Below are 27,700 nucleotides of genomic sequence, written 5' to 3'. Positions count from 1 at the left end.
AAGGTAAGACAGGCTGAGGGAAATCTGACCGCCATTGCACATGCGGGGGAGGGGCTTCTGAGTGGGGCACCTCCCCCTCCAGGCTGCACACACGTGATCACTCCCGACAACAGAGCCCATAGCCTCCCTGGGGCAGAGTGATGGCTGCTAGCCCAGAATGGGACCGACACCAGGGCTCTGGAGGGTGAGATGAGCCAAGGAGGATGGATAGATTCAGGATCTTTTGATTCATATCTTGACAATGAAGCTGAAGAAAACCCTTGTGGAGGACCCCCGGGGCCGCAGAACAGCCAGAGACTCCAAAAGGCAGAAGAAGCCCCGATCAGTGGACTCTGCGATATCTGGTGTAGAGCAGAAAGCACACTGAAAGGAGATTTCTGCCTGGTCAGGGGACGTTGAGTGGATTTTAAATACCCACAAGTGTCACATGATACAGCAGACATTAATTATAGAACAGAGCTTTTGGAAACTGTCCTAGGAAAGGGACAGCGCTCAAGGTCAAAAGCGCCCTTGTGATGCCATGTTGCTCTGTGATGGCAAAAATTCTCCGGAAACCAGGACTGGCTGAAGACGAGTTGCTCCACTAGGGACACCTGGACCCAGGGAGCTGGTGGGAGGGGTTATTTTCCAATGTGTGGTCAAGGTCCGTGGTGCCCTCTCCCTCGACAGTGTTCCCACAGAGCTTGAAATGCGTTGTTTGATTTTTGGGTTTGGGAGAAGGCTCAAATTACCATTAACGATCTGTTCTCTCCCCCACTCCTTCCCTTCATTCCTCCTGAATGTTCACTAGGCCGCTGAACCTCCACCCAGACCCAAAACCCCAGAGATCTTCAGGTAAGTTCGGTTTAGAGCAGGATGCAGAATATCCAAGCTCCAAGCCCAAATTCTGGCAATCACGGGGGTGAAAAAGATGAAGCTGGGGTCAGGGGCTGAGACCTGGGAGTGTAGGCTCATGTGTGGGCTCTCCCTGTTTTCAGGGCTAGAATGGAGTGATGTAGGGGGATGGGAGCCTTGACTCTGGTAGGATTGACCACAGGGGTCCCCAGGTCTCTGTGCACAGTCACCCACACATGGGAGTCCCTGCTGGAGGGCAGCAGGTGTCCGTGGAACAGAGTCCCCCTGAGCAGAGGCTGGAGCACAGTTTTGTCCTGACTGTAGGCGCTTCAGAAAAGGGCTTTCTGGAGTCGGGGGAGCAAAGTGGGAAGTTAGATGGTGTGTCCTTTCCTGAGTGGGCGTTTTTCACTCCCTCTGGGCACATGGTCTGTGGAGAAGTAAGAGGAAAAACTCAGGCAAAAGGTTCTTCTATAAGCCAAGAAGCCAAGAATGACACAACTTACAGCTTTCTTAAGAATTTCTTCTAGCAAAGAAGCAAGCCCGATCCCCTCGCCCCATAAGGAGGGTTTTTTTTTTTTTTTTTTTTTTAAATGAAAAAAGCACCACAGCAACTATAAAAATGAGGGGGCCGATGAGCTCATGGCTAGCTCTGCCTGCTGGAGGAGTCTGTCTCCCCACGCAAATAGCCTGTTGTTTGGAAACAGAGAGCAGGGCTGAGGGGAAGGGGACGGAGCGGAGGTGAGAGGGAGCCCCCGGCCAGAGCAGGGGCCAGCCCCACACTCACACATTCCAAGGAGACACAGACTGTACAGCCAAAGCCTCCAGGGGCAAAGAGGTCTTGAAGAAGCAGTAAAAGGACAATGACATTGCCTAGCGCACAGCTGGCTCGCCTCAGGCCCCCTTTACACATCTGGCAACTGCCCACAGCCGGCCTCCTGCGGGGCCTCCAGGTCACTTGGCCCCCCACCCCCTTTCTCAGCCAGCCGGCTCTCCCCCGCCCTCCACCGCGCGTGTTCATCTTGCCCCACAAGCCCGACCCACCGCAGCCCAGACTGGAGAGCTGGCCCAGCACCGGAAGCTGCCTCCTCAGAGGAGCGGGGAGGGCGAGGAGGGCACGGCCTGGGGGTCCCGTGTTGTTTCGTCTTTCATCCTCGTCCCGCTGCCTATGTGGTTATGGCGCGTGTTCACGGGCGCTTTCCTGCCTGGTCCTGCTCAGGTCCTAGGGGCAGCTCAGTGCTGAGCTAGAGGGTGTCTGGAGCACATGTCCCGGCCCCAAGGCCACTGTCGTGCGTGCCATGGTGCCATGCGCAGGACACAGTCCAGGCTGGACAGAGGATGGAGTCTCGCGTCTGTCCCCCGCAGGGCTCTGGAAGGGGAAGCTCACCGGGTGCTGTTTGGGTTTGTGCCCGAGACGTCAGAGGAGCTGCAGGTCATGCCGGGGAACATCGTCTTCGTCCTGAAGAAGGGCAACGACAACTGGGCGACGGTCATATTCAATGGGCAGGTATTCCGAGGACCAGGGGTGGGCATGTCGGCCACGGCATCCTGGCAGCAAACGGCGGCGTTCTGGCAAGCAGCATCTGCTGCTGCGTCCGCGGACCGTCTACCCGCCTTCGTCCGCACCCCCACTGCTGCCCCACGTCCCTGGGCCGTTCGGTGGTCCGGGTCCGGTGGGGACGGAGGCGCCAACTTGTTTTCCCCTTTCCGATCACGCGATGCTGCCACAGAAGGGGCTCGTTCCCTGCAACTACCTGGAACCCGTCGAGCTGCGGATCCCTGGTCAGCAGCAGCCCCAGGTAACGACGTGCCTTGCGAGGCTGGGCCCCTTCCCGCCACAGCCTCCCCGGAGGGGGTCAGGGCGGTGTGGAAGAGGCGCTGGGAAGGTCCTTCCACTCCCAGTCCTAACTCCAGCCGCCCAGAGTGGAACCTGGGGAGCAAGGAAAGCCCCCAGATGTGCTGAGGGAGGGTCTGAGGGACCTGTTGGGCCCACCCCACCTCTCAGATTCCTCCCGGTCAGGGGTGACTTGGGATCCAAAGCCTGTAGTACAGGAAGGTTAGGTTTTCCCGGAAATGTCCTCCTCACTTAGAAGAACAGTCCGTGTGTTGGCTGGTGAGATGCAGGTAACCAAGAGAAGTCGTTTTAGAGCACGGAGTGGGAGTGGGCCTTGCCTGCCACGGCTCCTCCCTCCCTGCTTGAAGGCCTGCCCTTCCGCCGGTGGTCTTCATTGGACCTGAACTGCCGTGTAGATGACCGACGGTGTCTGACGTTTCTCTCTGGACACTGTGCAACCAGCTGTCCTCTGTGCGCTTGGCCCTCCCCAGTCCGAGTTACTGTACTCAGATAACTTGAAGTGTTTTAAATGCCGTGCTGATGAGGGGTGGACTTTTTCCTTTGAAGGGGCGGGATGTGGAGCGAGAGGGGAGCTGAGGCAAGACTCAGGTCCCCCCTCATCTCCAGCAGACTTCCAGTGCGGCTGAAAGGGGCAGGCAGCAGGGACCTTTTAGGTGGGGCTTAAGGTTCTTGTTTCTACTGTGATTTCTTCCCACCAGGTCAACCCGCCTCCTCTCTAACCAACACCTTCCTTAGTCTCCCCAGAATGTCACCACTGCTCCAACTTTTAGGAAGCCGTTTGCCTTTCCTTGCCTCCCCCCACCCCGCCAACTCCTACCTAAGAACTTGGTCTGAATGAAGGCTCTCACCATCTCTGTCACCTCCAGGAGGAAGCCTCCCCAGAGTCTGATATCCCAGCTCCTCCCAGTTCCAGAGCTCCTGGAAGACCCCACTTGCCACCTGGTTAGTGTCCCTGGAAAACACCCTTGGCCTGGGTGTTTAGGAATGCTCCCGGCTGCTTCCTCACAGAGCATTGCTCTCCCAGCCTTCTAGGACATTCTGGTTTCTTCTCCTCCCAGCATGCCGCTCAGCTTATGAACACACAGGCCCAGGGCCCCTCTCTCCTGCACCACCCACCCACCCAAAACATAGGAAATAAGACGCCCTTTCCTCCTACCTACTCCAGAAAACCCACAGGGAGCAGGTAAATGTAGCTGGTTTCTGGGGGGCAGTGAGTGTCTTGACTTAAGTGGTCACCAGACCCCTCCATCATGAGGTACAGAAACCATGTCCCAGAAAGGTTGAAGTCAGTGCACACATTTACCTCAGAGGGGGATGGAGTGGCTCTTTTCGAAAGTCCAGGAGCTCTATCTGGAAAAGAAACTGCTCTGCAGAGCCCCGAGGGATAGACCACGAACCAAGGGCCAATGAGAAAAGGACATTCTCCTGATGTCTGGAGAGGGTGGCCTTGGGAAGTAAGGGGATTTGGGTCACGAATGCCGTTTAAGCTGATTTTGGATAAGTGCTCGGTGGAGATGCATTCAAGAGGCAGTTTGTCCAAATCCTAGATCCATGATTGTTAGGCACCCCCAGATCACCAGAACCCCTTGGGATGCTCCCCACACCTCCATATTTATTTTGAAAACTGTCGAACCTACAGACTGAAAATTGAAAGTGTAGTACAATAAACTCCAGAATACCTTTCATCTAAATTCACCAACTGTTAACATTTTGTATCACGTCCTTGCCCCGCTCCCCTCCCTACCCCCAGCCACTTGAAAGGAAGTCACAGACTCATGACCTTCACCCTGCACTTGAGTATTATCTCCTATCCTCCTGCATAACCACAGTTGTTATATCTAGGACATTGAACATTATTATAATATTATAGAGTGTATATTTCATACTCACATTTCTCCAATGACCCCTCAAAACATCCTTGATAGCTTTTTTTTTCTTTTTTTTTTTTTTTTTGGTTTTTACCTTTTCTCTCTAGGGGCCCATCAAGGATCACATATTAGCCTAGGAAAATTTTATGACTATAGATTCCTAGACATTTGATTCTAATTCTTCAGGATTGGAATTGGGCTTCAGAATCTGTGTTTCTAGGGGGAAAAAAAAACCTTCCAAGTGACTGTAATGATTAGCTGGGTATGAGATCAATGGTCTTTTTTTCCATTGTGCACCCTCTATAGTGATTATCTTTATGCAGACTTCTCATATAAATTATGTGCATATGGTCATATTAATATACATATTAGAAACATGCACAGAAATAGAGGACAAGGGGGAAATGAGTGGTTCTAACGTCGCTGCTATGGCCTCTGGTTCTTCTTGTACTCCCTGCTTTCATTGCTCAGCGCCCACTGGTGTAACTGGACCTTGGGGTCCCTGCTCACCCCATGCACTGCTGGGGTGGGATGGTCCTTTGATACTTGCCTGTATGCTCCCCAGAGGCAGGGACTGGGTTTCTCTGTGTGTTTGTGCTTTGCCTTGCACACTTCCCCCCAAGTGCGATTTCCCCTACAGTTTAAGGTTAAGAATCACCCCAGAGATTTAAAGGTAAGAAGTTGGGTGTCCTATTCTAAAAGGTTTCATTCTGTGAAGGCAGGGGCTAGCCGGGAGTGTTTATTCAACATCTTCTGTTGTTTTACTTCCTACATTCTCCATTTAGGTCAAAAAGGAAAAGAAGAGCCCAAGGTAAGCTTTTTCTTTGTACTCTTTCAAGTGGAAGAGAAAGGAAAAGCTGAGGCTCTCCGCCATGAGCAGGTGTCCCTGGGTTACAGAAGGAGTCCCCAAGGAAGGGTGGGCTGGCTACTATCATACACACAGTTGACAGGGTGGAGGGCCCCATAATGACTTTCCCCACCCCTGTGCACACATTTCCTACTGGTCTGGCGTGCGTGGGCCAGCTCTTCCAGCTCTGTAGGAATTCCTATCCAGGCAAGAGTGGGGCTGTGGGCCCTCTGAAAGCCCCTTCCTGTGAAACGGGCTAGCTATTGGCCTCTCCCTGCTGCACAGAACACTCCCCGTGATCCAGGATGGGGCTGAGAGGAGGCCACAGACCCTCATGAGCTCCCTCTGCTTCCTCTCTCCTCAGGAAGGAAAGCTCAGCGTTCCCATGCCCTACACACTCAAGGTACACTACAAGTACACGGTGGTCATGGAGACGCAGCCCGGGCTCCCCTACAGCCAGGTCCGGGACATGGTGTCTAAGAAACTGGAGCTCTTGCCAGAACACACGAAGCTGAGGTGAGCCCATGAAGGTAGCGGAGCTCCATCTGGGGACCTGGTGCTGGCCTGGAGGACAGAAGACAATGGTTTTTGTACTGATGTTCTCCGACTTGGTTCTTACTCGTCTCTGCCCAGCTATCGGCCTCTGGACAGCAATGAGCTGGTGCCCCTTTCAGAAGAGAACATGAAGGCCGCCTGGGGGCAAGTGAAGAACTTCAGCCTGACTCTGTGGTGTGAGAACACAGTGGTGAGTGCCGGGAGCCCAGGGGCACCCAGAGTCCTGTGTCTTTTGGGCCCTTTCCTCAACAGCACGTATCGAGCTCCGGCCACAAGCCTGGCGCTGTGCTTGGTGTTGAGGATATGGTGAGTCACGAGCTACAGCTCTGCCTCCCTTTCCCCTGCACCCCGGTGGGGCAGCCGGGAGAGGGTTCTCCGCAAGGGAAGAGCAGGCCCCACAATGCACAGAAAGCCTCCGAGTCCCTTCTAGGGGCTGCTGCACCCAGCCGTTCCAAGGTTAGGCCCGTCGCTGTCAAGCAAGGTCAGAATGAAATCCTAGCTTGAGGCTGAGCTCCTCGCCGTTCCTCACTGTCCGTTTCCATGCGGAAGAACACTTGGGAGTGGAGGATAATAGTTCGCATTTATGTCACAGAGAGATGATTTGGATTACAACCTCCCACCAATAGCCAGAATCTATTGAAAGTCTCCCACGTGCCAGACACCACGCTAAGTGCGCACTGCGTATGCATTCTCAGGGGCCCCACAACTCCGTGAGGTATTGTTAGCCCGTTTCACAATTCAGGTAACAAGGCAAAGAGAGGTCGACTTGACCAAGATGACACAGCGGGTCGGTAGAGGAACTGGGGCCCAGTGAGAATTTTTTTTTTTTTTTTGACAGACAGAGATCACAAGGAGGCAGAGAGGCAGGCAGAGAGAGGAGGAAGCAGGCTCCCTGCTGAGCAGAGGCCCCTGGGATCATGACCTGAGCCGAAGGCAGAGGCTTTAACCCACTGAGCCACCCAGGCGCCCCCCAGTGAGAATTTTGACTCCAGAGTCTATACTCTTGAACCCCTTTCTAGATCTCAGGGCCTAGAACAGAGGTAACTGACTGCCCAGTAAGAGTAAAGGGCATTGGGAGCAAAGTTAGAGGCTAGGAGTAGTAGCTACGCATTAACACTCTTGACTTTGTCCCTTTGTCTCCAAGGGAAAAGAAAATTTCTTTTTATTGTTGAGGTTAATTCCCTCCTACAGCCATGGCTCCTGAAAACCATTTGTGTTCTATGAACATTCTGACATTCTTTTTTTCGCCTTTTATGTAATTTCATATAAGTGGAGCATATAAATGGATTGTACAGTATATATATATACATAAATTCACACGATCCGTTTATATGAAATTGATGGACTATTAAAAGTTTATAGGCATGGTATATATATTTACATATATAATATAAATATAATATATATAAATATATTTATATTATATATGTAAATATATATAAATATATATAAATATAAAAATATAAATATATAAAATATATTTATATATTACAGATATATAAATATATATCGAGCAGAGCCTGATGTGGGGCTTGATACCAGGACCCTGAGATCATGACCTGAGCCGAAGGCAGAGGCTTAACCCACTGAGCCACCCAGGCATCCCTACTTTTCTGTCTTTATATATACTTTTGTGGTATAATAGTCCATTTCTTTTGATCACTAATTGTATCACTAAATGAATAGTACGGTTTATTGATTCACCTGTTGGTAGACATTTGGATTGTTTCCAGTGTTTGTCTGGCGACATTTACTCTTCAACAAACATTTGCTGAGCACTTACTGCTCTCTTGTATCTTCCTGGAGATACAAACACTAAGAAAACACAGGCTCTTCTTGGGGGAAAGACGGGGGCGGACGTGATTACAAAGCGTGTGTTAGGTGAACTGATGGAGACGGATGGTATGCTGTGTTTCCTAAGTGCAAGGGAGCGTGTCTCACCCAAATATGCTAAAGGAAGGCGGGACAAGTCAATAGTCAATAGCCTTTCTAGAGAGAATAATGCTGAAATTGTCTTGAAGCATAGCCTTACAACGGAAAAAGAACTAGCAAGATGGAGGAGGTTAGGGGGTCTTACATAGATGGAAGAGCAGAGGGAAGACCCAAAGCGTTGGCAGTGGTGACAGAAACAAAGACACAAGCTGGAAGGCCGCATCATGGAAAGTCTTGCGTACTGTGGCACTCGGATGGGGTTGTGAGCAGGGTAGAAAAATAGGAGGAATGATGGCTTGGGATGGATGACTCAGGAACCTAGGAGCAAGGGAGTGGGTGCTCTGGGAGGCAGGCGAGCCCGCGGACTTTAAGTGCTCAGCTTCCCATCCACAGTCCTAACACTGAGGGGTCCCAATGCACAATCGAGGAGATCTCAGCTTCCACTGACCAAAGCCACTGTCAGCTGGGGTCCCTCTGACACCTTCAGTTCTCCCGTTTCCTGCTTTAGCATGTTTAGATGGTGGCATCTGCAGTTACATCAGTAAGGAGTATAACATTCAACAGGTTCTATGTGAACCCTTTGGAGAGCTTTTTTTTTTTTTTTTTTTTAACCTCTGAATGGATTTTGAAACTGTGGAAATGAGTGCACAGGCAAAGCTCTTCTAGACCATCTGGGCTTGGGGCAGTGGGCTCTGTGGGGGCAGAGTCCCTCTTCTAACCCCTCAACCCCACAGCTGGACAGGGGCTTCTGCTCAGCTGGGGAAGGGTCTCTGGCAGGTTCTCACTGAAATCAGATACATGTTTGCTGGGAAAGAAAAATGAGTGGGAGAGGCAGTAAAGAGGGGGGGCCTGGCGGAAGGCCCAGCGGTAAGCCCCAGCTTGGTGGTGTCTAAGGGTTCAGAAAATTTCGTTCAGGAAGTATGGCCCCTGGACTCACTGGCGCCCAGGACCCTAGGTGCGGGACGGCGGAGAACAGGTAGCAGTGCAGGGGGTCCTTTGGAAGTCTGAAAGGTCATCCTGAGGTTTTCGACGGTCTCTGTCAGGGGGGATCCTTTCAGTATTGTCTTGAAAGGATTCTGCCTGGCCCTTCCGCTCTAAATGTGTTACTTCCCTTAAAAGGGAAGTATTTTCTTTATTGTTTTTAATCACGGTTGATTTTTGTTCTTTGAAGAGCGCTTCAGTGTAACTAGTGGCTGTATGTAGCTGGCCCTCCCCAAATTCCCAACACAGTCTTTTCGGGATGCAGTCGGCCTCAGAGGTCATTGGCAGGCATTCTTTTATCACTACCCCTTAGGCCTGGAGGCGGCAAGTCAGGAAGTTCTCATTCACTCGCTAGAAGAGCAGGAAAAGGGACCATCATTTATGAAGTATCTACTCTATGCAGAAACACTTACATTAATCAAGTTTAAATATAAATACGTATATATGGAGACTAGGACTCTCACAGAGAGTTTAATAATTGTCAGCCAGGGGTGCCTGGGAGGTGCAGCTGAGCATCTGACTCTTGGTTTCTGCTCAGGTCGTGATCTCAGGGTGTGGGACGGAGCCCCGCATCAGGCTCCCTGCCCCGAGCCTGCTTAGGATTCTCTGCCTCGCCCTTCCTTCCGCCCCGCCCCTGCTCACACATGCACATGTGCTCTCTCTCAAATAAATAAATAAAATCTTTAAAAAAGTAATTGTCAGCTATTACTATTCTACATTGTATTTCATTCTTCTAGCCTCTGTTTCAGGCGAGAAAACAAGTTCAGAGAGGTTTCACCACTTGCTCAGGGACACACAGCCGGTGAGCAGTGGAGCTGGGATACAAACCCAGGCCTTTAGACTCCTTACAGCCATTTCCACCCCACTGTACTGCCTTCCAGTAAAAGGGACCTGCCAGGAACACATGACATTAGGAAGTAAGAACTTTGTACTTGAAGTACAGCACTGAACCTCACAGGGTTTCTATTACGGGTTTGTTAAATCCTATGATTCACTTCTCTAGAAAACTGCACTCTTTTTCTCTTCAACATTTGTGGATCAAAAACCACCACAATGATAACTAAGGTGTGTACTTAAAACATGTATCAGAAAGCAACGCCTTTTTTCATGGCCTGAGAAAGACAACATGACACTCTGCAGGGTTTCTCAAACTTTAGCCAAGTATGAGACTCACCTAGAGGGTTTGTTAAAATGCAGATCGCTAGGTCCCACATGCAGCAAGTTTATGATTTAATGGGTTTGGGATGGGGCCAGAAATTTACATTTTTTTTTTTTTAAAGATTTTATTTATTTGTCAGAGAGAGAGGGAGAGAGAGCAAGCACAGGCAGACAGAATGGCAGGCAGAGGCAGAGGGAGAAGCAGGCTCCTGTTGAGCAAGGAGCCCGATGCGGGACTCGATCCCAGGACGCTGGAATCATGACCTGAGCCGAAGGCAGCTGCTTAACCAACTGAGCCACCCAGGCGTCCCTAGAAATTTACATTTCTAACGAGGTCCCTAGCGTGGGTGCTGGGGAGAGGGTGTTAGATTCAGAGTTAGAAACCCAGGTTTGACCTTGTTACTTGTGACTCCATCTCTTGTTTTTCCATCTGCGATGAAATAGCAGTAGTACCTATTCTTTTTTCAGGATTCCTGTAGGTTTCTGTAAGATTTTAAGACCACCTATGGTCCTGCAGACCTTTTGGGTTCATTTATCCAACCATCCTGTGTTTCTAAAGTACATGTTGGGTCTGTGCTAGGGACTGATCACACGCTTGGCCTTCATGAGTTTATATCCCAGGTGCTACACTGACGTTTCACGGATTCCTTTAGTGATGGTCAATGTTCACTGGCCGAGAAGTTGGGAAAACTAACAGGCCCTTTATTATTTCAGGGTGACCAAGGCTTTCCAGATGAACCCAAGGAAAGTGAAAAATCTGAAGCTAATAACCAGACAACAGAACCACAGCTTAAGGAAGGAGGCCAAGTGGTAGCACTCTTCAGTTATGAGGCCACCCAGCCAGAAGACCTGGAGTTCCAGGAAGGGGACATAATCCAGATTATATCAATGGGTAGGTACTACTCCTGGATCATAGAAACTAATTTCCATGTGAGCAGCAGTAAGTCCAAGGGAAGAGAGGAAGAAACATTAATAACCTACAAGCCAAACTTTAGCCAGTGGTTTCGGTGTCCTTCCTAGCTTTCAGTGGGAGGGAGCAGAACGGAGCGCTCAGCTTTTCCATCTGTTGCTCCAGTGGGGAGGGAAGCAACAAATGACAGACTCAGCTGACATTTTGATCTTTAAAGATGGCTGTTTCAGGCGGGCCCGGGGTCTCAGTGTGTTAAGTGTCTGCCTTCGGTTCAGGTCATGATCCTGGGGACTCTTTCCCAGCCCCCTGGCCCTTTGTGCTCTCTCTTGCTGTCTCTTGAGTAAATAAATAAAATCTTAAAAAAAAAAGATTTGGCTGTTTTGGAAGCCATGCTTTCTCATTCCCAGAGTGAACCGATTGGAAGGTGGCTGGAATCATTTTGTCTTTGCACCAAGCCATAGGATACTTTTCTGTAAACCGTAGTTCTTTGAATTGACGTACTTTCTAAAGATGAGAGAAGAAGTGGGTAGATTTTGCCTGAACAAGAAGCTACTCAACATTGCTGTGTGTCTTTGGTGACTTTCCTGATCCTGTTAGGAGTCAAACACACTAAAAGCTGAAACAGTATTAAGTAGAGAATTCTAATTTAGCTCTTCTCCCAACTTCAGAACGCCCAAGCACCCTTTTTGAGAGTTAAATAAAATTCCTGGCCAGCAACCAGATTCTGATTCAGGTCTGGGGTGGGGCCCACAAATTTGCATTTCTAACAGCTTCCAGTGTGATGCTGATCTCCCAAGGGTGAGAAGCACCATTGTAACTCACGGTTTGACATAATCCGTATTTCTCTACTTCAAGAGTCCCATCAAAAGCTTTGTTCAAAACAGCAGAAATATGCATTAGCAATGCAGAGTAGTGAAAACAAACACCATTACCAATTATGACAGAAAATCCAACAGATTAAGAAATCAGATTTTAAAGTTAATGGGGTAGAGAGTATACAATTGCGTGGCAATTAACTCAAAATATAAGTAATGAAGTAAAGAAGCATGGTGCCCTAGCTGTGACTGTCTTCTAACAGGGGACAGTAAGACTTAGTAACTCCCAGCACCATTTTTTTAAGTGTCAGTATCAACTAACCAGCTACACTGTCCAGTGTTGGGGTGGGGAGTGAGGATGGGATGAGAGCACAGAAAAACCTGGGTAGATATGAGGAAAAAAGGTGGCATATTCCCGTGTCTGACTCTTCATTTCAGTTTAGGTCATGATCTCGGGGTCCTGGGCTCCAAGATAGGCTCCATGCTCTGCGGGGAGTCTCCTAGTTTTCTCTCCCTCTGCCCATCCCTGCCATGCTCTCTCTCTCAAATAAATCAATCTTGAAAATAAATCATAAGGAAAATACTGTTGTAGCACAGTGCTGTATCAAAAAATCCGTGTATAAGTGGACCCTCACAGTTCAAACTTGTATTGTTCAAAGATCAACTATTTTTTTTAATTAATTTTTTTTGAGAGAGCGTGAACAGGGGTAGGTGCAGAGGGAGAGGAGAGAGGAGAGAGGGAGGGAATTTTTTTTTTTTTTTTTTAAAGATTGTATTTATTTGCCAGAGAGAGCGAGCTTGGGAGAACAAGCAGGGGGATCCCCTGGCAGGACTGGATTCCAGGGTCCTGGGATCATGACCTTGAGCCAAAGGCAAATGCTTAAGGGATTTAGCCACCCAGGTGTCCTGAAGGGAGAGAATCTTCAGTAGATTCCACACTCAGTGCAGAGCCTGATGCAGGACTCATGAATCTCACAACCCTGAGATTATGACTTGAGCAGAAATCAAGAGTTGGATGCTTAACTGACTGAGCTACCCATGTGCCCCAAAGATGAACTGTATCTAATTAATGGCATGTCCTCTGCATGTAATCAGAATAAAAATTCCTAACATAGGTCAGATACAACTCTTCTGTTATTAAAAAATATCCTATCTCAAAATGTATTGTTTAATTTCTTTTATCTTATTTTTCTGGCAACTTTTTGAAACATCTAATTGATTTTCTGTATTTTACTCCTTCATTGTAAGACAGAAACCAGTTAAGACGGTGGAAGTCCTATGTTCACTTTTCTCTCAAATCACTTTCCGATAGACTCTTCCCTGTTAGCACAGTTGGGGGTGAAGGACTGCCGAAGCTGTGTGTGGAATATCCAAGTGACATTAATTCTCCCGTACTGGTTTTAGAAATTGATGTATTCCTTTCCTTTTATCAGTGAATGAAGACTGGCTGGAAGGAGAGTGCAAAGGGAAGACTGGCATTTTCCCCAAAGCATTTGTTGAAGAACATGCAACTACAGGTTTGGAAAGCTCTCCTAGAGGAGTCTAGGATGTTCCAGAACCTACAAAGTGGGAGAAAAGTAACTATAATCACTCGTGAGGTTTGGCATGCACCTGCAGTACACTGTAGGGAGACATCGCTGTGCGAAAGTGTTAACTGATCTACTTTTCCCACTGAAAATTTAACCTACTACACAATGATGTAAAGACTTATCATGATGATGACCCTGACGGGTGGGGTGGGATGGGTGGGTGGAAACGTCTGGAAGGGGATGAGGGGGTCTTCTAGGGTGCTGATGTTTCTTGCTTAGAGTGCTGGCTACCCAAATGTGTTCACTTTGTAAAAGTTCACTGCGCTGTATACGGATTATTGGTGCCCTTCTATATGTGATACCTCAATAAAAAACTTACAAAAACAAGATATGCAGAGTGCAGGCCCAAGGCCGAAGTATAAATGCCCCTATTCCTGTACCACAACAGTCGCAGACTCCTCCTAGAGCCTGAAGTAAATTTACGGGTCATTCAGATGGCAGATGCACGCAAAATTAACCTTCCTTTACTCAAAGTCTCATTGCTTGAACTGAATTTAGACTTAGTTTTCAATTCCATAGAGAATTAAAACCCTAGAATCACATCCCTTCCTACCTTCTCAGGAAGGGACATTTGTTAAGAGTTCAATACTGAATATGGGCCACCATTACCTGAGTGATGCAAAGAAGCCACATTCAGGAAGCCACTTGGGTCAGGACTATCCTGCTGGTTAACATTTTGTAAGATGGACTGATATAACATGTGACAGAACGCTATGGTTTTATTTTGGTTATCATTTAACCAAATGGCTTGATTTTTTAGGGTTAACTTGGGGTTAACAAATACTAGACTTTAGAACCAGTCTTCCTTTCCCTCCCTCCCTCCCTCCCCCTTGCACAGTACGTGTGGCTCTGTGACCGAGTGTGCGGGTGCTTGTGAAGAGCAGTCAGGGAAGGAAGTGTAGAGGGAATCCATACGGGCGTGAGAGGCTTGCTGACCAGTGTGAAGACACAAACTGGCAGGCCGAGGCACTGACCTCCAACCAGCCGCCGCACACCCAGAAGGCCACTACTGGAAACTCTGGACATAACTATAAGAAATGCAGCCTCAAAGCTGAGAACACTAATTACTGTTGGGGTTAACCAGACTTAGTGATTTTTAGACCAGAAAGAGAAACTATCTCTGTATTGTCCCACTGACAGTAAAAATAGGGATACAAATGGAGGGCTGTTAACTTCCTTCCATAAGCCAATCTTTATTTATTAGATAAAAGAATTTTGACAATCAGTTTCTTTCTACCCATCCCTTTCCATAAAAATGCCCGGTGGTCTGGAATGCTACTAAAAGCACAAATAACCCTGAAGCATATTCAATTTCTGACCACCTCTGCTTTCTCCTAGATGACTTATATAAGTAGTTTAAATACTGGGCTTTTTTTGTTTTTATTAACATATAATGTATTATTTGCTTCAAGGGTACAGGTCTGTGATAAATACTTGTGTTTTTTCTTTAAAAGTAGGATATTCTTCGAGGTTGGAAAAGAAACAACGTACACACAGATCTGGTTGGAGAGAACATGGTTTAATTAAAGGCAAAGCTGATTTCAGCAGCTGCAGGGCTTGCACAGACAGACCAAAACAAAACAAAACAAAAAAACAAACACAAGAGAAAGTTTACTACACAAAACCAGTTTCTGATGAAGATTCTCCTCTCCCGCCTCATTACTCCACATGGAGGATGGTAAGGCGAGAAACCCCACCCCAAGAGTCAGAATCATTCCAAACACCAAATTCTCATGCAGAAACAGGGCTGTATGGGATGTGGGTAGTACCAGGGGTGAGACAGTGGATCTGGCTAGCTCATCTAGGGTGCGAGAATCAGGGACAGCTCAAACACTGGAATGTCGCAGCTGCCTGAATGCAGAGCTCAAACACACAAAGTGGGTCAAGGTAGTGGGGAGGGAGGCTTGAAGGGAGGGGATGGAAGAGAGGCAGACACGGGGAAGGGGGCTGGAGAGAAGCACAAAGGGTTTCATATTGCCTTGGGTGGGGGGGCCTCACCCTTTCAGACCTTTCAAAACAACAAGAAGAACAACAACAACAAAAAACAAAACAAAAACAAAAAAACCCCAAATACCATGTCAAACTTAAAGAGCAATAATGTAAGCATACGGGGCTCCAACCACTCTCTCTGAAGAGCAACGAGCATTAATCTCACCCCTTCCATTGCTGGGGTTGCCCAGACTTGAATGACAACCGGGGCTCCTGGATGTGCTTTGCTCTGCAGCTGTCTTCCAGTTTGTAAGTCCCACACTGACTCCACACACTCACACACACTCCCCCTCCCCCAGGGAGAGCAGCTGAGTGTGTACGCGCACGCGCGCAAACACACACGCAAACACACACACACAGAGGAGAGACCTCCCAGAAATAGACCTTACCACTAGCACAGCAATTGGACATTTAGATTGTTTCCATAATTTCCCCTTAAAATATTACTTTTCCAGGAACTAACAGAAATGCTGTCCTTCTGTTTCTACTTAAGAAAATTTTCAGTCCTCTTTCCTTCTAATAAATACCAAATAAAAGTTTATCTTCCTTTCTTTCGCCTTTTCCAGAATGGACTTCGTTGTGTTCTCTTCTGTGCATGCTGCACACGTGTCCTTGTTGCCTTGAATTTCACTCTGAAAGTGGAGGTCGGGAGACGCAGCTGGGCAGGGGCCTGGCCCGCTGTGCGCTATGCAGACGCCACTGCTTCCTTCCTCCGCAGACTGTCCTTTGGGCCCCAACTGCTGGACCCCATGCTGTTGCTTCTTGGCGAGATGTTGTACACGTTAGGAATAGAAACAATTACTAGCAGACAGCATAGGGTAGGAGAGGGATGGAGGTAGGGACGAGAGGAGGTGGGTGGTAGGCAGGATGGGGGTCACAAAAACCAATCAAACAAAATATAACCACACTGAAAGCTTCTACCTATTAAAATGGGTCGGGCCACGAATGGACCAGCCTGCCTTCTGTGAGACTGCTTGCTACGCTACTGTAAAATGTACAGGAATCAAAAACATTAATTTCAAGTCCTACAGCAGTCATCTGCCAGTCCAGCCCAGCACCACCACCCACACTGCGTCCTCGATTGGGGCTCGAGCACCTACAGAGTGAAGGGCATCTCCTGCTGCAGTCTCCAGGCCAGAAGGGGGCCTGCCAGAACCTTCTGAGTGAAGGTTGAGGCCTTGGACGCTCCCTCACGGAACACTTCCACTGGCTGAAGAGGTCAGCTTCCCCATCCTGTCACCACCAACCTCTCACAGGAGCAGTGGACGGGGCTTTCCTTGCTACACACTGACTAGAAGAAGCACATCTGTGTGTGGAAGAATTCAGTGTGATATTTTACTACCGAGAGTAATAACAATAATAAAAGATGTTCAGGAATAATTTCAACTACATTCTCAGTCAGCAAAGCAATCATTAATGGATTCCTATTTTATTCCCCAAAGAGGAAAAAAGGACTGAGAAGTTCCCATTGGCTTCTCCCATCTGCCTCCCCTTCTCAGCTTTCACTTCCCTTGTGGCTGGGGACATGCACGATGGAGAAGGTGAGAGGCGGTGATATCAGGTAACTGAGTGAGACAGACAGCAGCTCCTCTCTCCCTCCGGAAGGCCCCAGGGGGACGGAGAGTTCCGGATGATTTTTTCTTTTTGTTGCACTGCGGACATTTCGTGCACACTCAGCGTGCCGGTGGAACGCTTACACCCTCTCAACAGCAAGAAACAGAAAAGAGGGCTGCCACCTGCAGGGGACTGTATGGGCCAGTCCTGCAAACCCAACATGCCATGGTTTATGGAGCCTTCATTCCCAGGGTTGCCACTTTGGCCTCAGTGTGGAGGGTTCATGGTGCCTTGTCCCCGCTGCTGTTTCTGCTTCTGCTGCATTAACAGCTGCTCCAGAGCGGAAGGTCCAGGATGCATCATGGAACTGGACCAGATAGACTGAAAAACAGCCCAGAGCTTGTCAGCAGAGGTCAAATGCCCGGACGTCTGAAAGGGGTTTGTTTCTCAATCCTCGCCAAATATAAAGGCATATGTGTCCCAAGACCCCTGCCCCTAAAGCACCCAGCTATTAGACAAAGCCGTTGTAAGACTGTCTTCAAGACCAGTTAGTTCCCACTAAGATTTTAAACCAGAAAAGGTGAAATACTTTTTATTAAAACTCAGTGCCACGTGGGACCTCAGAATATTTACAATAAAGATTTTAGGCAAACAAAACATCTCTAAAATTAGGTACCTTCTTTCTTGTGTTCACAAAAGGCTTAAATCAAACATTCCTAAATGAATCAGGATCGTCTTAACCTTGCAATGCAACTAAAACCTTTTTTCTGCCCCCCTTGAAGACAAAACTCTTTATCACTAGTGAGCTCACAAATTAAAAAACAACACTCCTATTCAAGAATCTTGTAAGGTAGACCATGTTTCTCTAGGACTTTGCTAGATACATGCTATGAACTGATCAACTCTAAGGGTTTAAGGACTAAGCCTGGTTATCTACAGGAACAAAAGCAGAGCCACATCTCTCGTGGTTCTTGTTCCCAAAAATCACTTACCTTTAGGCTTTCCATGAGGACAGCAGAGGAATCCTCCATGGAGGGGCCATGGCCTGCCCAGGTGCCACTTGGAGTGCTGGCCTGATGCCAACTGCTCTCAGAGGATGATGTCGCTGAGAGATAGTCAATGCCAAACCCACCCATGGCTAAGGATGCAAAGAGAGAAGAATTCAGGATGTTCTGTCATCACCAAATACCAAACACTAGAGAAGGGCAGAGTAAGTGATTCACTTTTCCTAGGCAATGAAGTCTGGATCTCACCTGGCTTATCAGTTTTCCACCGATCTGCAGTTCTCCTATCCCTGTTATCTGGAGTTCCAATGGGTCCAAAGTTGGAGAATGGAACAGAATTATGGTTGTGTGTTGGAGGGGAGCTTGGCAGGCTGCTTGGGTTAGAGGAATGAGGAGACTGGCTGGCTGGTGTTGAATGATCTATTAAATCACAACAACACAAGACATTAATAGGTATTTCACAAACAAGTCAAGAACTAAAGTTTCCTATAGATCTGCTCACTTCAATTCTACTAAAGATAACTACAGGGCTTTGGGAGAAAGGCAGAATCAGGGCCTCCAAAGGGACTCTGCCGGATGTGCTAGTTTGTCTTACTACACATATCTAAGGAATGGTCCTTGCTTTAAAAAAAAAAAAAAAGCAAGGGGTGCCTGGGTACTCAGTGGGTTAAAGATCTCAGGGTCCTGGCAGCCCCGCATCGGGCTCTCTGCTCAGCAGGGAGCCTGCCTCCCCATCTCTCTCTGCCTGTCTTTCCACCTACTTGTATCTCTGTCAAATAAATACATAAAATCTTTAAAAATAATAAATAAATAAGCAAGCAAAACCAAACAATTTTATGCATGCACTATTCTGGCATGCCTGTTTCAGGTAAATATCTACCAGTCCTCTCTACCAGAAACAGAATTCCCTGATCTTAAGAATGACTATTGAATCAAACTCCATTTATAAAATAGAGATTCAAAAAAATCCATTTTAAAGAGTGCAACTTTTCCTGCAAAGAATGAATATCTATAAACAAAAACTAAAGAACAGGGGCACCTGGGTGGCTCAGTGGGTTAAAGCCTCTGCCTTCGGCTCAGGTCATGATCCCAGGGTATTGGGATGGAGCCCTGCATCGGGCTCTCTGCTTGGCAGGGAGCCTGCTTCCCCCCCCCTCTCTCTGCCTGCCTCTCTGCTTACTTGTGATCTCTGTCAAATAAATAAATAAAATCTTAAAAAGAAAAAAAAAACTAAACTAAAAAACAGCTGGAAATCTTAAGATAGAACCCATATTTTTCTCTCTTACAACTGTGCTGGTTACTGAGGATATAAAAAAACGTTTTCACTGGCACTTATTATGTGAACTGGCTCATTAAGCTTTTTTCCTATTTTCTTTCAGAAACTAAAAAAAACCCCTAACATTTATAATCACAAAATCATACTAAATCATCATCAATCGCAGTGAATAGGAAATGCAAGGCCTGCAATTTAAAGACCAGTCAATACCTGAACTGGCAGGAAGGGACGGAGACCAGGGGGTCCCTTCGAAGAGGGAGTACAGTGATGTCTCCTGGGGGGCCAGCGAAGGATTAAGTTCTGTTTTGGAGCTGGTTGTCAGGTTTTTCCCATATACCTCATTGAACACACTGTTATTCGGGTATCTTTCCTGGAAGACAATGACAACCAAGTTATAAACTCACTCCAATGAAAGAGATTTAAGAAAATGTCATGTTCATGTTCTCGGATGCTTAAGCATCTTAAGTGTATTGAGCTTTTCTTAACAAGACAAATTTTGAAGGCTTTTATCTCAGTTTTTTCTGGTTTTCCTGTTAAATTCATTTTCCCCTAATTTGCTTTCCCTCAATCTATGTAAACCACCCAGATTTAAAAGTATGAAAAGTTCACTTGGCTGGACAACAGAGCCCTAAGGATTTCTGTATTAAAAAGTTCAAGGGTTCAAACTTAAAACATACAAGTATCTCACATACCCAAATCAGAGGGACAGAGGATAAAATAAAATGTCTGGAAGACTCCAATACATGGAAGAGAAAGGAAGAGAAAAATAGGGGGACAAATAGAATGGGAAAGGATACACAAGCCTACTATAAAAGCACCATCTACCTACCTGATTGAGAGAAAATCCGGTGAGGGACAAGAAAGAGGAGGAATGGGACATGAGCTCCGAGGGCTTCTCCAACAAGGATTTCTTCACAGTCCCGGAAAAAAAAAAGGTAGTTAAATTATGCCTTCCATTTGCTTAATATTAATCTTAAGGTACTAAACAATCTAGCAGAAGACCACCATTTAAGCATACTTGTACGTACCCATCATGTACAATGTAAGGCTTCAAAGATATGAACTCAATGTTAATACCACGACACCAGCTAAGTGCCAGGTGCCACAGGCCAAGTCAGACACAATGCTCCTGGATGAATACTTCTCATCTAGCACAGATACCCTGGCAGGGACCAGGGACCCTGCAAAATGCTAGCTCTGAGTGTTTATTAGCAGGAACCTTCGGGAATACACTTATCAAGAGGTACATTTAAAATACTCTCAAAACAAGATGCTGAGCTGATCTGGCAGTCCGTTCCCCCCCCACCCCCATCCCCCAATTTTAAAACACTCACAGTAATGGCTTAAAGCCTTTTAAATCCATTTTGACAACTGAACTGGGATTGTCAACATGGTTCCTAAGCAGATCTATTTGTGGTACATATTAAAATAGTTGCTAAAGTTGAATTTACATTTACTGGTGCTAAGAAAACTACCAGGAAAAAAAGCTGAATCTCTAATGCTCACTGTCATTGAGCAGTTGATCAACAAAGCATTTACTAAACACCTAGTACATGCAAGGCACTTTCACGCACATTATATCATTAATGATGTTAAATACAGAAAGGATTACAGTTAAGAGGTTTTTTTTTTTGTGTGTGTGAACATGAAAAAAAAAACCCCAAACTCTAAAACACTACCCCTTCAGGCACACTTGTTCCACCATCAGCTCCACGTTGAGTGGAGGAGGGACAAGCAGAGTAGGAAGTAAGGGAGTAGGAAAGGACTGGAGAGAGAGGCACTGCCCCCTGGACCTCAAGCCACACGAGCAGAGAAGCATCAAGAAAGGCAAACACACGGAGCCAACAGTTTCGCAGTTAGGCTTTCCACAACCCTGAGGTGCGGTCACTGTACTCTTGTAGTTGATGAAATTTCTAAGGGATCTTTTATTTCTCTAACTTGGGGGGAAAAGTGGGAGGTCTCTCTGGCACTCACTCAGGCAAATTCTTACCGGAACTTCAAGTGCCAGGGATGGCAACTTCTGTTCTGAGAGCCATACAACTGTATTTCCCCTAATACTAAAATTAATGTATTTTAATCTTACGAATGTTTTCTTGCCTCATAAAAAAACAGCAAAAAAAGGTAAAGGTCAGAATTGTTTCATGTTTTGTTAAGATGGAGTAAAGGGAGGGGAAAACTTCCTGGCATATGCTTCTCATATTCCCCCACCTCAGCAAAATATAATGTAAATATTGACGACAATATAGAATGCCATCCTTTGAAATGCAGAGTGATTTCTAGAGGGCTATTTTTAAAAAGATACCACTAATCAATACTTCAGACTTTATTTCATACCATCCTAGTTATTCATCTCCGTATTCACACATCTGTGGCACTCCAACAATGTTTATAAATAGAATTCTCATTTTTACTCATTCTGTTTATGAATCTTGCTCTGAATTTAGATCAGGGCTCTCACTTAACCAAACAGAAAAGAGCCACATACCATTCAATAATGTCACTAAAAAATCTAGAACATATTTCATTTCATATTTTGAGTGCTTGAGGAAAAACCTCACTGCTCCTAAGCAGTATCACATGACCCTCGAAATTCCTGGGTTTAGATGGAAGTACCACCTAAACAGTAAGTTAATTTGCCAGCACTGCATCCTGTGTGACCAGCCCTGAAGGATGCTTCTGGGTAACACGTACGACAAAGCTGTGACTCTGAAATTCACAGCTATGGAGTCCGAGATGTTTTCCCATGTTCTATTGCCGTTTGAAGGTTAGTCTGGGCAGTAAGGAAACAAATGGTACAATTTGGTAAAAAAAAGAAAAGCTCCAGAAAAAAAGAAACCATCTATTCCAAGGACTCCAAAACCTCAGGAAAGAAGCTGGGGTTAGAGCAAGGAGAATTACATCAAATACATACAAAGAGGCTCCGTCCAGGAAGAGAGGCGAGAGGCCCCAGCAAAGCTGGGTAAAGATCAGGAGGGTTAGAAAAAATCAGCTCTTCCTCTTCCTCCAAGGCAGCCAGACTCTTTAACAGGTCCGGAGGAAGCAGAGGGGAGCCCTTGGGGTCCTAGTGACAGAAAGGAGCACAGTGAGATGCAGTAAGGGATGACAAAAGCACAGAGGAGTAGTCGCGTGGTTAGGGGAGGGAGGCAACTCGAGGCAAGATTTATAGCAGACAGTACTATGCAAGGAGAAAAGGCTCTGAAATAAAAGTAAAGTGACACAAGGACAACGGTGCAAAAGATCAAGACAAAAGCAGCACAAACCACTGACAAACACGCATAAAACAAGCATAAAAGGTTAACGAGACTTGTGAGTAAACCAACGAGGCGGGGCAAGGGGATTGGCCTATCTTGGGCGAACAGAGAAACAGCTCTTTCAAAAATTACATTCTCTCTTGAAAATTACAAACACACCTGTTTCTCATGAATTAAGAGAGAAAGGAAGGGGAACTCCACTATCAAAGATAACTGGCTGACTTTGTTCCTCTCAGGAAGCAATTTGTTTAAATACTCAGTAAACCTATTTTGAAACTTAGATGATTCAGCCCAACTGAGAGGAGCTTTGTTTCAGAATTCTCTAACATGCTGTGTTAGAGATTTCTGCACCATCTCTCTGCCAGACCATCACAGGTCCACAACAGTAACGGAATTCTTCCACTCCCCCAGATCAAATCACACTGTGCAATTGTGAGGGGGTGACCAAGAGCCACACCGGTTACTCAGCAGCTCGCTAGAGCACTCATGAATCACAGCGGCCTTTATAAATGCCTACTTGAGAAAGTAAAAATATGCAGCCCCAGACCTAGTTCTGTTGTGTCTGGTGACAGGAAAGGACACACACCTCAAATGGCATCCTGGGCACAGGATCCTGCTCTGGACGGAAGACTCCTGGTGACCGTTTGCCCCTGCGGTCCATATTTGCTTGCTGGGCCATTACAGCTCTGTTATCAGCCATGCTGTAAGAAGAATCCCAGTAGAATTCTGGGACCTTGACTTCTGAGGGATTATGGTTATATGGCTCCATGGGAAAAGGCTTCATTTTTTTCTCTAGAGGCTGCTGCTGCATTACAGGAGGTTGCAATGACGGCTCAAACAGTTTTATAGGGTCTTGGGACTGAAGGTAGTAGGACTGCTTCACAGGCATGATTTTCCCTAATGGGCCTTGAACCTGAGGGGGATTCCACAGCTGTTTGGAGCCATCTGCCTGTTGATACTGAAAAAGAGATGCTCGTCATCAAGAGGATAAAATGCAATGTTACATTCAATACTCAGGACATCACAGAATGAACACGAGGGGTCTTACAACCAACAAAACTCAGCAGTCCTTTACTCTTTAGGTTTTTCAATACACAGAGCTTTCTGGGAACATATGTTGGGCACTGAACTCACGTTCTCTTTCAATTCAGTTACTCATGATGTTAATGAACAAATGAGTGTGCGTGTGTGTGTGTTTTCCCCCTTCCTGCCTCAAGCTGCCATTTTTAAGAATGGTATCCTATCCTTAACACCTCACCAAGATTATGATTCTATTTCCCTTCTGTAGTTTATGTTCAAATAGGAGAGAATTATTTACACAAAGTCCTTTTCTACAAAGCTGACAAGTAGCAGCAAAGAACGGTACTTAAGATCTAGTCTCCTTGACAAGAGAAAGGAAAACATTTGAACTTTCCTAAACAGCAAGAGGAGTATTTTTGCATTTCCGTAATCTTTACACAGCAAAAACATCTGAAAGCTTGACCAGTATTTCTAATTAACCGAACACTGAATAACTTCAGTCTTCCCTCCTTATTTCAGCTGCACAGTACCCGCCACTCGAACTTACCTGCTGGAATCCGGAGTGGTGAGGAGGGCTTTTCCCCAAAGCCGGCACAGCTTTTGTGGGGGATTGTTGCTGAGCTAGAGCTTGAACCTGCAACTGGTTTGTAGACTGTGCTGTTGGCTGAGCTGGTAGAGATGTAAGGGGTTGCTGGGAAGGTGGCTGTGGTGGTTGAGGTCCCTGGTTCATTGGCCCTGGTCCAGAGGGCCGCTGCTGGCTGTAAGGAATGTGGGACTGTTTCCCAGCTTGCACCTGGTTTCCTGCTGGAGAGTGAGCTGTAGGCTGAAGAAAGGTTCCTGGGACAGAAACACCAGCTGGGAAGGTGTAACCTGAGCCCATAGAAAATGCCACAGGAGGGGGAATAACATATGTGGGGGGCGGGAACCCTTCAAAATAGAAGAACACAGCAGCTTTAGTTCTAAAGGCATTTAGCAGAAGAAACGCAAAAATAAGTCATCTGAAGGGGACATGAGGTAGGGTAGAGAAGAGGTCCTCTAATAAGTTATACAGGAACAGGGATCGACCAGCAAGTGAGACCGATCAAACATCAATCTTTAACTTGACTTCAAGAATTAAATGAGAGTAGTGAGGGCTGCTACTTCTACCCACTGAGGCAACTGGAGTATTTTAAAGGTGGTCTCTCAAATGCTAGGGTTAGCGATGGGAATTCTTTCATGGTAACAAACATGCACTTGTAAATAAACTAGAGAAATGGCTCAAAAATAACTTCATAAGCATTAGAGAAAGGAGAATTTCCTTCTACCTTTTAACATTATGGTTTAGTAATTCTAACTCCAGTAGAGTATGAATTACTCAATTAACGAGCAGAAACTCACACGCAAATGAGATTAAGTAGAACAAAGTATAAAATGTATATTTACCTGGCCGGCTGGGAAGAGGAGGGAAGGCTCCAGGGTGATGAATGGGGATGAACTGGGAGTTACTTGCTTGACTTGGGGTTTGAGTTACAGGTGTTTTCCTGGCTTCAGACACTGGAGTCTTTCTTAGTTCTGTCTGGGATTTTACCTATGACCAATAGAAGCAACATTATAATAATCTGAAACGCAAATGTATCAGAAAGAAGCACCCACTCTAAGAAAGTATTTAAAACCCACTATGTCCAAAAAAAAAAAAAAAAAAAAAAAAAAAGAAGCCTATGAAGGTATTTAAATTCACCTAAGTTAAAAATGGGAAAAATCAAAATAGATTATTTGTCAATAAAAGATAAAAGGGCTTAGTTTTACTAGTCTAATTATTTTCCTTTCACAAAATCATAAAAATACTAAACACAGAAAGGACCTGAGAACTCATTTGTTTTACAAATGAGAAATGTCTTACCAACAGGTTAAAAATCTTGCCTATAATCTTAAGCCACCTATTATGGGCCCCAGGGACCTTTGTACTTGAATTCATTCAACAACATATATGAATTATGACTTAGTAACGATGACTATTAACCCACAGGGGACATACTTTGGGTCTCAGTTTAATTTCTTCTGGGCGGCCTTAAGCACACCAGTCAGGCACCCACCCTCCATGAGGACACCCCGTTCAGAACTACTTTCAGCAATAAGCAACAGGCCCCGAAGTCCTACACAAGGAGCTACAGAGAATATGAGGTCCTATGCGTTGCTCAGAACGAGTAAAATGAAGGAAAACGGGTGACATCACGAAGACCTTCAGATGAGGTGCGGACAGGAGTGATACACTGACTCCTGCCGGTTGCTTGAATCATCAGAAGCAGATTTAAGAGGGAAGAGGCCAGAAAGGAGGTTTCAGTCTGGCTCTTGCAGGGAGGCAGCCGCAGAGGAGGAGGCGGAGCAGGCACGAAATGCTGGATTCGTCCCTGCTCTCATCCCTGCTCTCATCTCTGGTCCTCTGGCTTCATCGTTCATTGGTTTGCTCTTCACTTTTCCCCAGCGCCTCTCCCCCCACATGCCTTTCCTCAATTTCTACCAGGTTTCTCTCTGTTTCTCCCTCTACTACTAATCTCAAAATGCAACTATTATGTTATTTCTCTGTTTCCCAAAAAAACTCTAGAGGTTAAAGACACTGAAGGCACTATTAATTTGCAAGCAGCCTTCAGTAATATAAGGGTCCTCAGGCCTACTGCAAACAAATACATTTGCCAAAATGTGCTAACGAATCAAATGGCTACCTAGGTCTTTGTTCAAACATTAATGGTATTAATGAAACCACAGAGCAAAGACCTTTTGTTTGTATGTAGTAGTATGTAGTAGAAAGGTTTAAGAAAAACAGAGTCACAAATAACTGAGCAGTGTTTACCTCTCCCCAGCAAGAGACTTAAATTCTTGCTTTATAAATTCCCATGAGTCAGCATAACAGTGAAGTGACATAATGCTACTGGCTACGACAGGTATAAAGGCCAAGAAAAGAGCCTCATCTTTTCCCAAGAATATCTTTTATTTCTTAGTGAATTAAGGAGAAAAAAAAAACTATAAGCCTTAATATATCCTTGGTCCTACTGGATGTCTAAAAGACCCCAAATTTCCCCATATTAACATTAACAAATGGCAGTTACATATAGTTCATATAGTTAATAGGTCTGCAACTGGTCATTTCAAACCACTTAAATTGGAGAGGATTGACAAAAATGTCAAATCAAGTTGAGATTTTTTTTTCACTCACATTACAATTTCGAAGAGTTGATGGAGTAACCACCTACCATAGCTCTTACGTGACCTTACTATTTGGCATTCCAAGAATGCATTCACGCTTCCAGAAGAGCCAATTCTCAAGGCTTTAGGAACAAAATGAAAAATCTTGCCTTTTGTGTGAGTCTTCCTCTACCTGCGTTATAGTTCAAATACAGCTTACCTGCACTGCCACACTCTGCTTTCCTGTTTCCTGTAACTTTTCTAAGGTGCATTTCTTGGTTTCTGTTTTCCTCTTGTTGTTGTCCTTCTTTCCTTCATTCTTAGTTACAGTAATTCCTTTGCTATAGTCCCTTCTCACCTCTTTGGGAGGAAAACTTCTTCCTTGGTCTCTGTTCACTTCTCGCGGCTTAATGTTCTCTTTGAAGGTGACCATAGGCTTCTCTCCTGGGTCACAGTTGTTGCTCAGATTGCGGCCCGTGGACAGCACTGATTTCAGTCCTGGGTTCCCGTCCGCAGCCAGGGACTCTACCATGGATGGTTCTTGCAGAATGAGGTTCTCTTTGGCTTCACTGGGGTCTTCCAGTATTAACTCTGGGATTTCTGTGATAAACAACAATTTCCCTACCTCATTTTCACACTGAATCAGCCTAAAAAAGTAAAAATAAATCCATATATGAAAACCATAAACCTAAAAACCACTAACACTGGAACTGCATAGGGCCCCAAGAGTCAGTACATCCCCAGTCCCAAAGACTTGGAGACAGTGGGGTGTCACAGTATAACTTATCTCTTTTTATGTAACATAAAAAGTAGTTTCAGAAAAATCTGGATTCTTAATATCACTTAGCATTCCCATAACATTCCCATGCCCTTTTAATGTATTCTGCTGATTACAGTTACATTTACTAAGCATGTCTTAAGTACGAAGCACTAAACTAGGCCCTTGCAGTGGCAATCTCTAATTCCTATTTTATAGATGTAAAAACTAGAGTTCAAAAGGACTAAGTTCATTCAAACATGCAACCATTTAAGTGCTGCAGTGTGACAGGAGCCTGAAGACAGTAATGAATATGAAACAGTTACTGACTTTGAAAAAGGTGATAATC

General features: G+C 45.9%; 2 protein-coding genes across 11 annotated transcripts in view; one reads left to right on the top strand and one right to left on the bottom strand.

Annotated features, from left to right (window-relative positions):
• The window catches only part of NCF2 (neutrophil cytosolic factor 2), a 30,332-nt gene extending 16,662 nt beyond the window's left edge, over positions 1 to 13,670 (top strand). For both annotated transcript variants that reach the window (XM_047705357.1, XM_047705358.1), the window contains 9 exons: positions 791 to 834; positions 2,197 to 2,338; positions 2,562 to 2,630; positions 3,553 to 3,628; positions 5,340 to 5,365; positions 5,766 to 5,917; positions 6,035 to 6,146; positions 10,742 to 10,919; positions 13,186 to 13,670. In XM_047705357.1, the coding sequence (XP_047561313.1) occupies positions 791 to 834; positions 2,197 to 2,338; positions 2,562 to 2,630; positions 3,553 to 3,628; positions 5,340 to 5,365; positions 5,766 to 5,917; positions 6,035 to 6,146; positions 10,742 to 10,919; positions 13,186 to 13,298 (912 nt within the window). In that variant the 3' untranslated portion in view covers positions 13,299 to 13,670. The remainder of the gene's footprint in view (positions 1 to 790; positions 835 to 2,196; positions 2,339 to 2,561; positions 2,631 to 3,552; positions 3,629 to 5,339; positions 5,366 to 5,765; positions 5,918 to 6,034; positions 6,147 to 10,741; positions 10,920 to 13,185) is intronic.
• A 1,169-nt stretch (positions 13,671 to 14,839) lies between these two features.
• Positions 14,840 to 27,700, bottom strand: part of SMG7 (SMG7 nonsense mediated mRNA decay factor) — a 95,218-nt gene continuing 82,357 nt past the window's right edge. For 4 of the 9 annotated variants that reach the window (XM_047705684.1, XM_047705691.1, XM_047705688.1 and 1 more), the window contains 10 exons: positions 26,815 to 27,241; positions 24,858 to 25,002; positions 23,983 to 24,362; positions 23,002 to 23,373; positions 22,076 to 22,225; positions 19,994 to 20,074; positions 19,375 to 19,534; positions 18,138 to 18,308; positions 17,877 to 18,022; positions 14,840 to 17,265 (listed from right to left, as the gene is read on the bottom strand). In XM_047705684.1, coding sequence (XP_047561640.1) covers positions 17,152 to 17,265; positions 17,877 to 18,022; positions 18,138 to 18,308; positions 19,375 to 19,534; positions 19,994 to 20,074; positions 22,076 to 22,225; positions 23,002 to 23,373; positions 23,983 to 24,362; positions 24,858 to 25,002; positions 26,815 to 27,241 — 2,146 coding nt within the window. In that variant the 3' untranslated portion in view covers positions 14,840 to 17,151. The remainder of the gene's footprint in view (positions 17,266 to 17,876; positions 18,023 to 18,137; positions 18,309 to 19,374; positions 19,535 to 19,993; positions 20,075 to 22,075; positions 22,226 to 23,001; positions 23,374 to 23,982; positions 24,363 to 24,857; positions 25,003 to 26,814; positions 27,242 to 27,700) is intronic. The other 5 variants (XM_047705686.1, XM_047705687.1, XM_047705689.1 and 2 more) reach the window with 5 other exon arrangements.

Source organism: Lutra lutra, chromosome 15, assembly GCF_902655055.1.
Source record: "Lutra lutra chromosome 15, mLutLut1.2, whole genome shotgun sequence".
Lineage (NCBI taxonomy): Eukaryota > Metazoa > Chordata > Mammalia > Carnivora > Mustelidae > Lutra > Lutra lutra.
Note: the sequence above shows the minus strand (reverse complement) of the source record. Positions and strands in the feature narration are given on the sequence as shown.